This window comes from Cheilinus undulatus, linkage group 14 (genome assembly GCF_018320785.1).
Source record: "Cheilinus undulatus linkage group 14, ASM1832078v1, whole genome shotgun sequence".
Taxonomy (NCBI): Eukaryota; Metazoa; Chordata; class Actinopteri; order Labriformes; family Labridae; genus Cheilinus; species Cheilinus undulatus.
Genome location: NC_054878.1, coordinates 11,859,653 through 11,874,265, shown reverse-complemented (window position 1 = coordinate 11,874,265; position 14,613 = coordinate 11,859,653). Strand labels below are relative to the sequence as shown.

The window sequence follows — 14,613 nt, the reverse complement described above, 5'->3', positions numbered from 1 at the left end:
GAAGTAAATATCAACTATTGAAAATAAAGGCCTGAGCAGATAGTGATGGATGGACGGACGGACGGAAGGACGGACGGACGGACGGACGGACGGACGGACGGATGGATGGATGGATAGCATTTAATTTCAGTTAATTTACATTAAGTTGTGGTAAAAAATAAAATAAAATACGAAGAAAAAAAAACTGACACATACATCCTATACATCATACTGTCATGTTGACTTCATTTAGAAGTTTTATGGATGTCAGATCTCCAGCGTCCTGTCCATGGTGTCTGCAGGGGCTGGAGGTGAAACCCACAGCCAGCTGTTTTCCACCTTGGGCCACAGCACTGTTTCTACTGAAATACATCAGACACATTACACACAGAAACAGGGGAGTGGTTAGAGCAGGAGAGAGATCTTGACTTCTTGCAGCCTGTGAGTGGCAGGAAACCACAGAATCAGACACTCCTGCATGTATGAGTGAGGACAATAGCTGTAGTAAAATATTCCTAGTAACTGCTCAATTCTCACTATTAATCCTGGAGCTTGTAACAATGTACATGTATCTCACATCTCACCTCACAGTTTGTCGCCTTTGTGAAGGAGAAAAATTCCAAATCCCACTGTAAAGATTTGTGGGTCTGGGTACACTAGCGTCTGCTGAGAGTGAGTCAGACTTCCCATGCATAGTTACAGTTGCTAACCTAGGATTGGACAGTGGCCTTTCAAGGGAGGGGCTTAGAGAAGAGTCGCTTCCTGTACATCTGGTGTTTTAGTCATAAGGAGACAGAGACAGAGACAGAGCAGGCTGATACGAGTTCATTTATAACAGGAGTGTCCACTGCCTCAGTTGGATCTCCTGAATATCAGTGAAGTTTCTGTCAAACTGCACTGAAGAGGACATTAACGGTAAGGACAGACCTCCAATAAATTACTGATTTGAAAGCTTCATTTAAGGTGAGACATTACTTTAGATTTTAAAATCAAACCTGTAAGAATTTGAGAGTGTTTGTTACAGGAGTGTCATTCAATCTGTTCTTTGTTTTATTGGGTAAATGCTCATTAAAGAGGTAGTGAGCACTTTAACCCTTTACCTACAGAGGGAGCGGGGGTGACATGTTTTATATGTCTGGAGTATTATTACCATCACTCTGTGGGCATTGAAAACAATTCACCAGAAGTTTGGAGAGACAGCTACACGGATTCTCAACACCGTAACTCCGCGAAAGTTTGCTCAATTTAAAAAATTCCAACGCTGACAGAGAGCTGAGAATCTGTGCTTTCCGGCAATATATGATGTGTGGTATATATATTACAGTAATGTCGAACAGCACAGCGAAAATGGCAGCTTTGGCAGAAGACGAGTGAGAAAAGGAGACTGCAGGAAGAGAGTAAAAGGAGAGCGAGTGAGAGTGGTGTTTTGTTTACAAACAAAAGCGTTAGATAGTGGCATTTGTGTGGGTCTGTGTTTTATTACACACATTTATAGTGTGTATTTTCTCAGCTTTCCAACACCATTGGAATTTTTCAAATCAGACAAATTTTGACAGAGTGATGGTAATAATACTCCGGACATATAAAACATGTCACCCCCGCTCCCTCTGTAGGTAAAGGGTTAACCTGGTTTTGAAAAGTCTAGTTCAAGTATTCCTGGGAAAAGGGACCAAAGCTCTCAGACTTAGGGCATTTCCTGACTATTTTATAGCCAAAATCACAAAATATATCCAAATTGCCATTTTTATCCTCAGTAGGTAAAGGGTTAACATTTTTTTCAACTGTACACTGAGGTAAAAATCAGGATTTTAAGGCTTTTAATTAGCTCAAATGGACATCTGCCTTGAAAAATCTTTTCTGAAAAAACCAACCATCGGTAGGTTTCTACATCACAAACTCTATATAAAAGGTGGAGCGTTACCGCCTCTAACTGACTTTACCATTCAGAGACCACTCCCATCCTCTCCTGCCTACACCTGCACTGTCTTGGCTCTGAGAGCTCCGGCTATACTAACGCCGCTGCTGGAGCTAATGGTCAGGTCATGCTCAGAACCACCACGGTCCACCATGACACTATAGCCTGCGTCAGGGGGCCTCTAGAGGGGAAAACTCCTCCACTTTAAAAGATTGTTATGAAGCAGCAGTGTTGTGGGACTCTGTCTGTGTCCCTCTTTGACAAGGGGACATCACTGTCAATCCTCCCTCATCTGGAAAGCCCCGTCCTTTTCCCCTCCCTCCTCTCAGAGCCAAACTGCCCACCTTCTGTGCATCTTTTGAATTGCGGAGGTGGGCGGAGTTAGCTCTGAGCCAAGGTTCACTTACACTTTATTAAGAATGGTCAGCAAATCAATGTACTGTAAAGTTACATGGAAAAACTTATACGAATTTTTTCTATTATTTCCTGTCCCATTACCAGGCTGTAAAGATGTGTGATACCTCCAATCGTTGGTCAATGCAGCAGTCTGGGGCCTGTCAAGACCCCCACATCTCTGGACACAGCCATACTGATGATACTAGCTACCACAGGCTGTCCTCCCCCAATGCTGACTTTGCCTTTGCCCTCTACAAAAGTCTGAAGGCCAACACTGCTGCTGGAAAGAACATCTTCTACTCACCACTGGGAATCTCCAGCATCCTGTCCATGGTGTCTGCAGGAGCTGGAGGTGAAACCCACAGCCAGCTGTTCTCCACCTTGGGCTACAGCGCCTTCAACCAAACCCAGGTCAATGAAGCGTACAAACATCTCTTTGAGGTCCATGGACACAGTCAGGAGAATCTACAGCTGGATGTAGGAAATGCTGCTGCAGTGCGCTCTGGCTTCAATCCTCTGGAGACGTTCCTGAATGATGTCAAGGAGTTTTACTCTGGTGAGATCTTCAAGGTCAGCCAGGATCTCTCTGAGGCTGCAGCTGAGATCAACAGATTTATTGCAAATAAAACCCAGGACAAGATCAGAGACATGGTGAAGGACCTGGATCCTCTTATGGTCATGGTGCTGATCAACTACGTCTACTTTAAAGGTAATGTGCTGATTTGAATTCAGGTTTTCTCACAGGCCAACTATGGAGCAAGAGATAAACCATCAACATGTAAAACAAACCAAGGGTGTGAATTGCCAGGGGAGATGGGGGGGTCCTGATACCACTCTCTTCCCATTGATAAGATGATACATTTTCATCCTGGGGGGGGGGGGTGTTTCATCCCTGTCCCTGCTCCAAATGAATGCCCATTGCAGCGCAGTGGCATGGTTATAATTTGCATGTGAAATTATACATAGTAACCAATTACAGCTCTGCCCGCTTGGTGCAGTCTGCCTCTTGTAAGCACAATGAGTAGCTGACAGATATGTCAGTCAATCGGCATTTACAACCTCATCTATTTTATACTCCCACCTCAACTCTCACGAGCCAATGACATAAACTTACTGGTAGTTCATTTACCAAGTTAACTAAAACAGCAGCATGTCCAAACAACCAAAATTATCTACAAGCGAGCACAAAAGGACATTGCTAAAAGAGGAAGGATTTCTGAAGCAACAAGAGACAGTGAGCCAGTGCGTGCATTATGCAGTTAACAGGAGGTCAGATAGGAGACACAACAATCATTTGAAGCTTATAATCAACAGACAACTTATTGACATTGTTCCAATAGACATGGCTCTGATATGTTCAGAGTTTATAATAAAATGAGCAGTGATGATCCACGTAGCTGACCAGCTGATCCATGCACAGTTACTTCATGTTAGAGTCCTATATATGAGACAGCATCGGTGCGTTAAAACACAGAAGTCTACAGTTCTGTTTGCTCTATTCACTGATAACTGAGAAATATTTCTAGGACAGCTGTTTCTATTTTGTCACTTCTCAGTCATTTTCCATGCACAGTGCAGTTTGTCTCTCTCACTTCCACCAGGGAGGAGGAGCTGACATATCACACTATCAAATACAAAAAAGTGTATATAAGATGTTATAAAAATGTTATTCGGTTAACCCAATTATTATTATATGGTTATATTTTTGGGCAGAGGCCAGCTGGTCCTCACAAACTACACACTGCAAACTCAAAAACCATGTGAGAATAGGCTTGAAGGATCACAGTGTATGTCTGGCTATAGATTAAAGTCCAGTTGCAAGATGCATTTTTTTTTTCTTTTAAATGACCCCCCTCTGTTTTTCAACAATTCGCACCCTGAAAAAAAATTATTACCTTAATTTAAAGTTAAAGTGTTGTTGGTTAGACCTCCATTGTCAACTCATAAGATGTTTGTGTCCTTTGTAGGACTGTGGGAGAACCCGTTCCAAAGTTATAATACACATAAGGCTGAATTTCATGTGGACAAGACCACCAAAGTTCAGGTGGACATGATGGAGAGAACTGGGAACTACAAGGTCTGCTGGGACACAGCAAACCACGCCACTGTCTTCAGTCTGCCTTACAAGGGCGACGCCTCCATGATGATCGTCCTGCCTGATGAAGACAAGATGGAGGAGGTGGAGGGCTACATCAACAAGGACCACATCAGACGCTGGAGAGACTCTGTCTCTATGAGGTTAATATTGCCTGGTTATGCTCAAAGTAATGAATAAAAGTCTAGTTCATCTGGATGATAAAAGCAACTCAATTAAATGAAAAAAGCCTCAGTTCAACTGTTCATGCTTTAATTCTGATTGTCGTTTGTTTTTCAGTCGTATAAGATTGTTCTTGCCAAAGTTTTCCATCTCTTCTGATGCTTCCCTGGAGAGCACTCTGAAAGAAATGGGCATCATAGATGCTTTTGAGGACAACGCTGATTTCTCTGGTATATCTGAAGAGTTCAAGCTCAAAATCTCAAAGGTAGGGGAGGGTTTTTCTCAGTTTCTAATGCTTTTGAACGTTAAAGGGATTTCCTACTCAACAATGTCAGCAATGGTTCCTCAAGGTTTGTAAAGACCACTTCTTTCGTCATACAGGCGTCACACAAGGCTGTGCTCAGTGTCACTGAGATTGGAACAGAAGCAACAGCTGTCAGCACCATGGAGATCACATTGTTATCGTTGCCTCCAACCATCAGAATCAACAGACCTTTCTTGGTTTTCATCATAGAGAACTCCAGCGGGAGCATCCTCTTCATGGGCAAGATCAACAACCCAACAGCTGAGTGAAGAATCCAAGATAATCAGTACTACATCTCATCACTGGAGAATAGTTTATTGTAAAATCGGGACTCATCTGTAAACACTAGGGGTGGGACTCACTTGTTAGCTTCCAAACTGAATAAATGCAGATACTGTACGCTATGATATGATGCATGATAGAATAGCTTATTATGCAAATATTCTGCAATTGTTTATAATGAATATTGCAAGACACTGATGTAGCTAAACCCATGGTAACATCTGGTTATGGAAGAATAGAAAATGTTACTGGAAAAGTGAAGCTTGAAATGTCAGGATATATTGTGTTACTCCGTCAGATTCACAGACTGCATTTAGTATGATTCCAGTTTTCAGACTACAATTGGACGGATTAGACCAGATATTACATTCCCTGGATTGAGGTCTCATAATAAGATAAGTCTCCTCTATGAACCAGAGAAAGGATGGAAAGACAACAATGACAAGATTTAAAATAAATATGATTCTTCCTGACTGTGTTTTGTGGTCTCTATTCAGTATTGCTTCATCCATGTAGACAAGACAATATCACACATACACCAAAAACATACAAAAGTCAAAATCCCTCTTGCTTTCAAAATCAAACAGAACACCAATCTGCCATATCTGAATTCAGCAATTATGTTAAAATCTGCATAAATAAGTACCCACTCAGCTCAAAGTGAGACTGAGTTCACATTTAGTTGAAAGCAACCTGAGGAAAGACATTACAATAAAACGTACAATCCTCTGGGTTTTTGTATTCTCCTGTATTTAGCCTTATCCACAAAGTAAATGTTATGAAAACCACATGAACTTCTATGAACAGACTACATACTTGTTCAAACCGCCACTGCAGTTGTTCTTAGAAACATTAACTGCTACAGCACCAATCTACTGTTGAAGGAACAGTGTGGTTTAGCATCATTTTGATCTACAAAATGGGGATAAAGTTATCCAGAGGCTTTGTCAGATTACAGCCACATATAACTGAAGCATTGAGGGATGAGTTTAAGGTCAAGATTGTGGATGTTAACCTGCTAAGAGGATTGAAGGCCTGCGGTGCTAGCACTGCTGACGTTAGCTACATCCTGTTACTGTGTGATGTTGCTGTACCTTTGCAGTGTGGAGTTGGTTTACAGAATGTATATTTTTGACTTGAGGTCAAATGGAAATGCTTCAGAATCAGTCACCTACATTTTCATACAAGTCCTGAATTATCTTTGTCAGGACATCATATTTACCATAAGTCTGGTGTATATAACCTTTAGATCAGATCCCAGAAAGTTCAATAAAGGTAACATTAGCCATGATAAGTTTAAGGTACTGTGTTGTAGCATTTCCAGGCACAGGAAAGAGGAGGCTGATCAATGTTAAACTTTAACTCACTTATATCTCTTAAACATAAGTCCTGCAGTTCCGGTTGAGACGCTGGCATGGCTTGCTGCCGCCACTCAACGGTAACTTTTTAAATGTTTTATTATTTTATGGACTATATGGACTAAGTCATTGCATTCAAGCGAGGGTTACACCACTTAGTAACCCTTGGGCTATAAGTTTTGAGCCGTCACTTCTGCGTGTTTTGTGTGTGAGCGGGCTACCTGTTTGACACACCAACCGGCCTCGCGACCCCGTCCTGGCTTTTATTGCACACAGTATGTGGGCCAGTAAGTATTATATCTGGTCAGCATTAGCCTGGACTCTCCTGTTTCTTTTTCATCAACCTGTGGCTGGCATACTCCAGTACACGGCTGCTGAGCTCCTCCACCTCCACTGTCACCTGGCGGAGCCTCCACCGGCTGTCCTGCACCTCCACCCGGACATCGCACTCCTGCCTCGCCAAGGATACATTCATCGAGGCTCCCGCCGGTCCTTCAACCTCAACAGCTCCAAAGAGATACAGTCCCTCTGGTCTACAACTCGTCGCACCCCCAGAAACACTGGCAGGGCTGTTGACCATGGCATGTTAGCCAGTCTAGCTAGGTCGGCTAACACTGTCAGTCACAACAACACTCCCGTCGGCTTCGGTCTGCTTAACATCCGCTCACTCATGAGCAAGGGACATCTCATCCAGGATCTCCTCACCGACCATAAATTTGACTTTCTCTGTTTGACTGAAACATGGCAACAACCCAATGACTTTTCACAACTCAAAGACTCCACTCTGCCAGGGTTTGTTCACATCTGTCAACCCCGTGGCTCAAGGGTAGGTCTCGTGATAATTTACCGCGAGAACTGGAGAGTCCTGCCAGTGTCTGTGCCTGCCTCCGGTTCTTTGGAATGTATTGCCCGCAAACTCTCTGGACCTACTCCCACAATTATCACTACAGTTTACCGCCCCCTGAAGCCAAACAATTAATTTTTTAAATGACTTTGCTGCTCTCCTCACCCATCTATCCACTCTCTCACCAAATGTAATACTGCTAGGAGACTTCAACATACATATGGACAATAAGAATCGTTCCCTCACCAGCCACTTCTCATGATGCCTTGACAGCTTCGGATTCAGCCAGTTCTCTGATTTTCCCACACACATTAAAGGACACACCCGGGACTTAATCTGTTCTGGTCTCATCTCCTCCAACTGCACTTAACTGACCATTTTCTCCTCTCATTCAATGTCTCACTCTGTCTCTCCACAACTAAGCCACCATGCCTCATTTCATTTTGGAATATCAAGGACATTAACATGGATACCCTCTCCTCCTGTATTGACAATACCTTCACTCTGGACTTTCCATCCACCCCAGATGATCTGGCTGTATTCTACAACAATGGTTTAAACAACATCCTCAACTCTCTTGCTCCAGTAAAAACTCGGTCTGTTTCCTTCACCCACACTGCCTCCTGGTTTACCCCTGAACCCGGTCCATGAAAGCAAAAGGTCGCCAACTTGAGCGTCTCCATAGAAAATCTGGTCTCACCATCCACAAGGAAATGCACAAATCCCACATACTACAGTACAAGGACTCCAATACTCAAGCAAAATCAAACTATTACTCTGGCCTAATCAGTTCAAAAGAAGGAAACGCCAAGACTCTGTTCTCACTACTTAACAAACTTCTCCAACCCCTGGACTCCTTACCCACCCACCTCTACTCCACTGATACCTGTAACTTCCTACTGCCCATTTTCAATGAAAAAATTCACACAATCCACCAGCACTTAGACTCTAATTCATCACCACTCTCCCCCTCTGAACTTCCACCTCAGCCATTCTCTGGTTTCCAACCTCCTGCCACCTCAGATATCTCAGCCCTCATCCAAAAGTCCAAGCCCTCCAACATTGACTCTCTCCTTCTCTTCAAATCCAGACTCAAAACCCACCTGTTCAGGATAGCCTCTTCTCTGTAATTACTTTGTCCCGTGTTATACTGTGTTTGCTTGATCTACTGTTTTTATTGTATTTGTTTTTATCTGTAAAGTGACCTTGAGTGTTCAGAAAGGCTCTTATAAATAAAATGTATTACTACTGTTATTATTATTATTACTATTATTATAAGTTTCTGAGAAACTACACTGAAGAGGACAGTAAGACCTACAATGAATAACTGATATGACAACTTCACATCAAGTAAGATGTTTTTGTAACAGGGAGACTTTTTTTTATCAAACCTGTAATAATATGTTGGGAGAAATTGTTACAGGAAAGTGCAATGATTAAAGAGATTGAGTTCTGTTCGAAAAATGTTGACTCTTAAACTACTGTTAACTTTAGCCTTTCTACTCCCTCTGTTATGCCGAACCTTTAAAGTTTGAATCAATTTCTTGTTTGTTTTGTTAGTTAAATGCTCATTCATAAAGTTGGTCAGCAAGTCAGTGTACTTCAAAATCACATGGAAAACCTTCTAAGAAATTTCTCGATCATTTCCTGTAACACTACCAGGCTGTAAAGATGCGTGGTATCTTCAGTTGTTGTACACTCACAGCACTGCTGCTGTCTGCAGCCTGGTCAGACCCCCACAGCTCTGAACACAGCCATCCTGATGATACTAGCTACCACAGGCTGTCCTCCTCCAATGCTGACTTTGCCTTTGCCCTCTACAAAAGTCTGAAGGCCAACACTGCTGCTGGAAAGAACATCTTCTACTCACCACTGGGAATCTCCAGCATCCTGTCCATGGTGTCTGCAGGAGCTGGAGGTGAAACCCACAGCCAGCTGTTCTCCACCTTGGGCTACAGCGCCTTCAACCAAACCCAGGTCAATGAAGAGTACAAACATCTCTTTGAGGTCCATGGACACAGTCAGGAGAATCTACAGCTGGATGTAGGAAATGCTGCTGCAGTGCGCTCTGGCTTCAATCCTCTGGAGACGTTCCTGAATGATGTCAAGGAGTTTTACTCTGGTGAGATCTTCAAGGTCAGCCAGGATCTCTCTGAGGCTGCAGCTGAGATCAACAGATTTATTGCAAATAAAACCCAGGACAAGATCAGAGACATGGTGAAGGACCTGGATCCTCTTATGGTCATGGTGCTGATCAACTACGTCTACTTTAAAGGTAATGTGCTGATTTGAATTCAGGTTTTCTCACAGGCCAACTATGGAGCAAGATAGAAACCATCAACATGTAAAATAAACCATTTTAATGATCTTTATAGAACATTTAAGTGTTGTGGGTCAGAAGTCCAGTGTCAGTTCATAAGACGTTTGTGTCTTTTGTAGGACTGTGGGAGAACCCGTTCCAAAGTTACATGACACGAAAGGCTGAATTTCATGTGGACAAGACCACCAAAGTTCAGGTGGATATGATGAAAACGACCGGGGACTACAAGGTGTACTGGGACAGAGCAAACCACGCCACCGTCGTCAGTCTGCCTTACAAGGGCAACGCCTCCATGATGATCGTCCTGCCTGATGAAGACAAGATGGAGGAGGTGGAGGGCTACATCAACAAGGACCACATCAGACGCTGGAGGGACTCAGTCTCTATGGAGTAAGTTCAATCAACTTTATTTGCCAGTTTTTGAATAAATGTGTAAGAGAAGAACAAAACCTCATGTTCAATAATGGATAATAGACTGTTTTGTCTGTGTGATGAGAGCAACTCAGTTAAAATACAAAAGACTTGTTCAACTGTTCATGCTTTATTTCTGGTATTGCCCTTCTGTTTCTCAGTTACATAGAGCTGTTCTTGCCAAACTTTTCTATCTCTACTGATGCTTCCTTGAAGAGCAATGCTCTTCAAATGCTCCACAACAAGTAAAGCCTGAAAATTCAGGATTTATTTTCTTTTATTCAGTCAGATTGACAGAATATGCAAGTGGATTTAACATTGTTCCAATTATCAGACTGTAAATGGGCTAAAATTGAACATGATAGAATTAAATCAGCAGATGAGACTAAAAAGTTACAGCTACTGAAGTGATTCAGATGTAAACAGAGGGTGACTGATGAGGGTTGTGAGAATGAAATAAAGCAGGAGGAGAAAGTAAAAAGTAACACAGTATGCTAAAGGAATCTCTCATCATATATTGAACAAAAAACTCACTAGATATCTGCATTTTGAGTAAATTTGAATGTATGAACTCACCAGGAGAACACCATGTTTTAGTCTGCACTGGTAGTGTGATGTCATCTGGCCACAGCGCTCCTTGTACTGTGTCTGTGCAGTAACCGGCTGTTTTGGATTGGCTGTGTGTTTTTCTGCTTGCAGCTGCATGTGTCCGCTCCGGCATTCACTGTCACAGTTTCATACCAGGCACCAGTTTGCTGTGTGTTGGCCGTGTCTCCCTGCTATTAAAGACTTGTCATTCTTCATCAGTTTTACCCCAGTAAACCCCCAACAAGTGACTTGTTTAATGTATAGTGGAACCATGCATGTGGCTTTTCAAAATAAAAGCATTCTCTACAAATGACAGTTTCTCCAAAGATATGCTAATGAAAGCTTTTATTTTGACAAGAACAAACTGGAAGTGTGCTCACACTGTATTTTCTTTGCAGTGAAATTATGTACAGGTGTGGAAACAGAAAGCTTCACTGATTCTAGAAGCTTCAGGAACAGCTTCATGAACCTTTAGGTACCCTTTGAGCCATTTTGTCACATTTTGTAAATCAATTTTAATGTCATTTTAAGAGTTTTTAGGCCTCTGGCATGATGTTTGGCCGTTGGATGTATTTTAATGGCATTTTGAAAAATGGAATTTCAAGTTGTACCCAAAATGTGCACAAAAATAACACATTTACCCTTAAAGCCAAAATCAACACCATTGACTTCAATTGTAATTTGATTTTTTGATCCTGGAGCCATCAGAACAAAAACATGCACTCCAATATTTTTGTATTTTTCTACTTAGTGTTTTTGTTGAAGTTGTTACTTTTACTATTTTCCATCAGATGTCACCATTTTCCCTCACATTTCTTTTACATTTGACACTGTGATGAAAAAAAATAATTCTGATGCATATATGGAAATTCTGCCCCCCAGGAAATTGACATTCACCAGGTTTTGATTTGATTTGATTTTTTTTTTTAATCTTAAACATAAAAAATCAACAGAAATACAACAATTCATGGCTCTATGAAAATCATATCACTTGTCATACCAAACAAAAAGGACAAAAAAAGAAAAATGAGCTCCAGCAAAGTTTGAGAAGAGAGAGGTGGAAGCATGTTTATCTGAACCTGCCCCTACCTAGCATATTACTTCATATAAAAGAAGTTTTGCAATCTGAGTAAGTACAAAAGTATCTAAACATAGCATATACATATATACACATCCATGAGTACCTACCATATTACTACATTTCAAGAGATTTTAATAATACCTTAGTAAATGCATTCATACCTCTACACAACAGTGTAAACATACATATACATCTTCTAGACCTACCCTATTCATTTTAAGAGATTTTGATACCTGAGTAAATACATGTGTACATATGCCTCGCCTACATATACACACAAGTATAGATGTCGTTCACATTACTTCATTCTAAGAGATTCTAATACCTGAGTAGTTATATGTGTATACACATAACAATTTATACACATATAAACAAACATACCTACATTCATACCAACAGAAACATTTTCATAATCATCCACACATTTCTACCTACCTATGCGATTCTTGGACTCTGTACTGATCTATTAACATCTGCTTATAACAGGACTTGATTTTTTTGTGTTATTGCATATTTTGGGATCTAATTTCATGGTGCAGCCAATTTGGCAATTTGGTAGACCGGGCTGCACCGAGATGGGTGTGGCGGCGCACCAGGGGGAGGTGTCGACAGATTCAGCTTGGAGCAGTGACAATTTCGTGCCAAAACACTGTGCGGAAGGTGCGCTGAGAGCCCGCCAGCACCCAACCTGGTCTGTTCTCGGCGCAGGCGAGTGGTGGTGGTAATCTGGCTGACAGGCGCGCAGTGTGCACACGTCACCATAAGCTCACAGGCAGGTTTCCAGAGTGTCAGGCACATTTCAATGCAATAAACAATCACAGCAACCACTATTTAATGTAACCGTCTGAACCAGCATATACATTTGTATCTATAATTGTCCCATCACATCTGATGTCAGATCAAAGATGTTTGTCACGCGTAATTGAAACTCAACCTGATGGCAGCTGGGAGTGATAAAAACCAGCCAGTTCACATCTCTCAGCCAACCACAAACAGCCACGGCATCCGATACGGAGTATATATTCGGCTTCTCTCATCTCATGAAATTCAAAAGAAAAGAAAAAAGAGAGAGACGCTCGCTGAATAAATGTTAGTCAGTCGGTGTCTTAAGGATTTACCTGTGATTGCCCATATTTCTCTGTTTTAATCTTTATTCTTAACATGATCTTAAAAGATGGAGTACATTATTGCAACGAGGATGAGGAGGAGATTCCGGGAGAGAATATATCACCAAAGGTTCTCCTATTTGGTGATGACAGAGCAGGAATGCAGGTGAATCACAAGCATGATGCCTGGATTAGCCTGCTGCTGTGTTTAATGTAATTGTCATTTAATTTTGTACTCCTATTCACACAGGAACAGATTACATCTGTCCTGCGAGGTGGTCCACACGGTGACGCACATCATGGCCTCTGATGCGCAGCCCTGTGGCCACTGTGTGCCTTCTTTGCTCTGACAGCTTTTTTTGGCTCTTCTCCTTACATCATTGAACTGTTTTTTCACATTGGGCAGCGGTTCTCAGAATATCTGGACAAACTTGATTGACAATATTAGTAACTTCCTCCCAGGCAGTTTGTGCATCATCAGCCCGTGGAAGTCTGTTAGCATTACCATATATTCTGGTACTGCCAGCTTGGACCTCCGGACCAGCACATCAGTTTCCTCCTGGGAGAAGTTTGGCCGCCTGGAGCTGCTGCTGCTGTCTTCGTCCATGGTGGTGGCGAGGTGAAATTGGCACTGCACCTTGCCCGCAGCGCATTTAAAAACAAGGAGAGGCGTTCATTTGATTGGTGAAGATTACGCTCGGCTGTGTTAAACCCACCCATGCCTTCTCTCCTCCCTCTTTGCCACTTGCGCTGGTGGGAGGGACGGAGGCGTGGGTGCGCCGCGCTGCGCCGGACTCGGCCGTGCACGAAAATTGCAAAATGTCCTGGACACACCCAATTGGCGCGGTGTAGGCGCGGCACAGGGCAGGTGCGCCTGGTCTACGAAAATAGAGCCCTTTAAGTTTAATATCAAGGCTGTTCCAAAGCGTTACCCCACAAACTGAGATGCACGTGCTTTTTTGAGTTGTCCGGACTGCAGTTTGTTTAAAATTCATTTCCCCCCACAAATTACACTCCCCTTTTCTGTTTGAGAAAAATCTCAATAAGTTCTTCGGCAGTAGCCCAAACACATACATTTCAAATTTGTATCTTCAGATACCACAGCATCAGAAGTTGATTCATTATTCCTTGCTTCCTCAGCCAGTTTAGACCCCTCCTCCACAAAAAACTGATTCAAGTTATCAACTATTTCATTTATGTTTGAAATTTTATTCCCAGCATGCTGAAAATGGTCTGGGTAATAACATTCAGAGTGTTTATTCCTGATTATACCGTTCAGTATGTTCCATATACCTTTAATATTGCTTTTGTTTTGATCTAATAGCTTAGTATAAGAATCCCTTTTACATATTCTAATAATAGTCATTAACTTATTTTTATATTTCTTATATTTTTGCTCTGTCTCTTTTGATCTGTGTTTAATGAAGAGTCTGTAGAGATTGTTTTTCTTTTTGCAAGCATTTTGAATTCCCTTAGTCAACCAAGGCTTTTCTGCATATTTATTCCTGTAGCTACACTTTATCATTGGGCAGTTCTTATCATAAAGAGCTATGTAAGTGTCTAGAAATGTCTCGTCAGCTATGTTTACATTAGTTTCTTTGAAAATATTGCTCCAATCTCATTGTAGTAACTCATTCTTGAACTTATCCAGTGTTTCCTTTGTCCTTATCCTTTTAGATTTAATTTCCTTTGCCTGTTTCTTTTTCTTATACTTACATTGATAAATAGCAAATACTGGGAGATGATCACTAATGTCAGTTATCAATAAGTCA

At 41.8% G+C, this 14,613-nt stretch overlaps 2 protein-coding genes across 3 annotated transcripts; both read left to right on the top strand.

The window, feature by feature from the left end:
- The first annotated feature begins 772 nt into the window (after positions 1–772).
- On the top strand, positions 773–5,596 carry LOC121521115 (alpha-1-antitrypsin homolog). 2 transcript variants are annotated; one of them, XM_041804863.1, is made up of 5 exons: positions 773–894; positions 2,396–2,999; positions 4,258–4,528; positions 4,665–4,812; positions 4,929–5,596. In XM_041804863.1, the coding sequence occupies exons 2-5, from the start codon at positions 2,405–2,407 to the stop codon at positions 5,118–5,120; spliced, it is 1,206 nt and encodes a 401-aa protein (XP_041660797.1). In that variant the 5' UTR covers positions 773–894; positions 2,396–2,404; the 3' UTR covers positions 5,121–5,596. The 2 variants fall into 2 exon arrangements, with proteins under 2 accessions (XP_041660797.1, XP_041660796.1); XM_041804862.1 differs by having other exon boundaries at positions 797–942.
- Positions 5,597–9,000: 3,404 nt separating this feature from the next.
- LOC121521823 (alpha-1-antitrypsin homolog) lies at positions 9,001–10,315 on the top strand. The gene is made up of 3 exons (XM_041805998.1): positions 9,001–9,610; positions 9,775–10,045; positions 10,228–10,315. The coding sequence occupies exons 1-3, from the start codon at positions 9,007–9,009 to the stop codon at positions 10,313–10,315; spliced, it is 963 nt and encodes a 320-aa protein (XP_041661932.1). The 5' UTR covers positions 9,001–9,006.
- Positions 10,316–14,613: the final 4,298 nt, after the last annotated feature.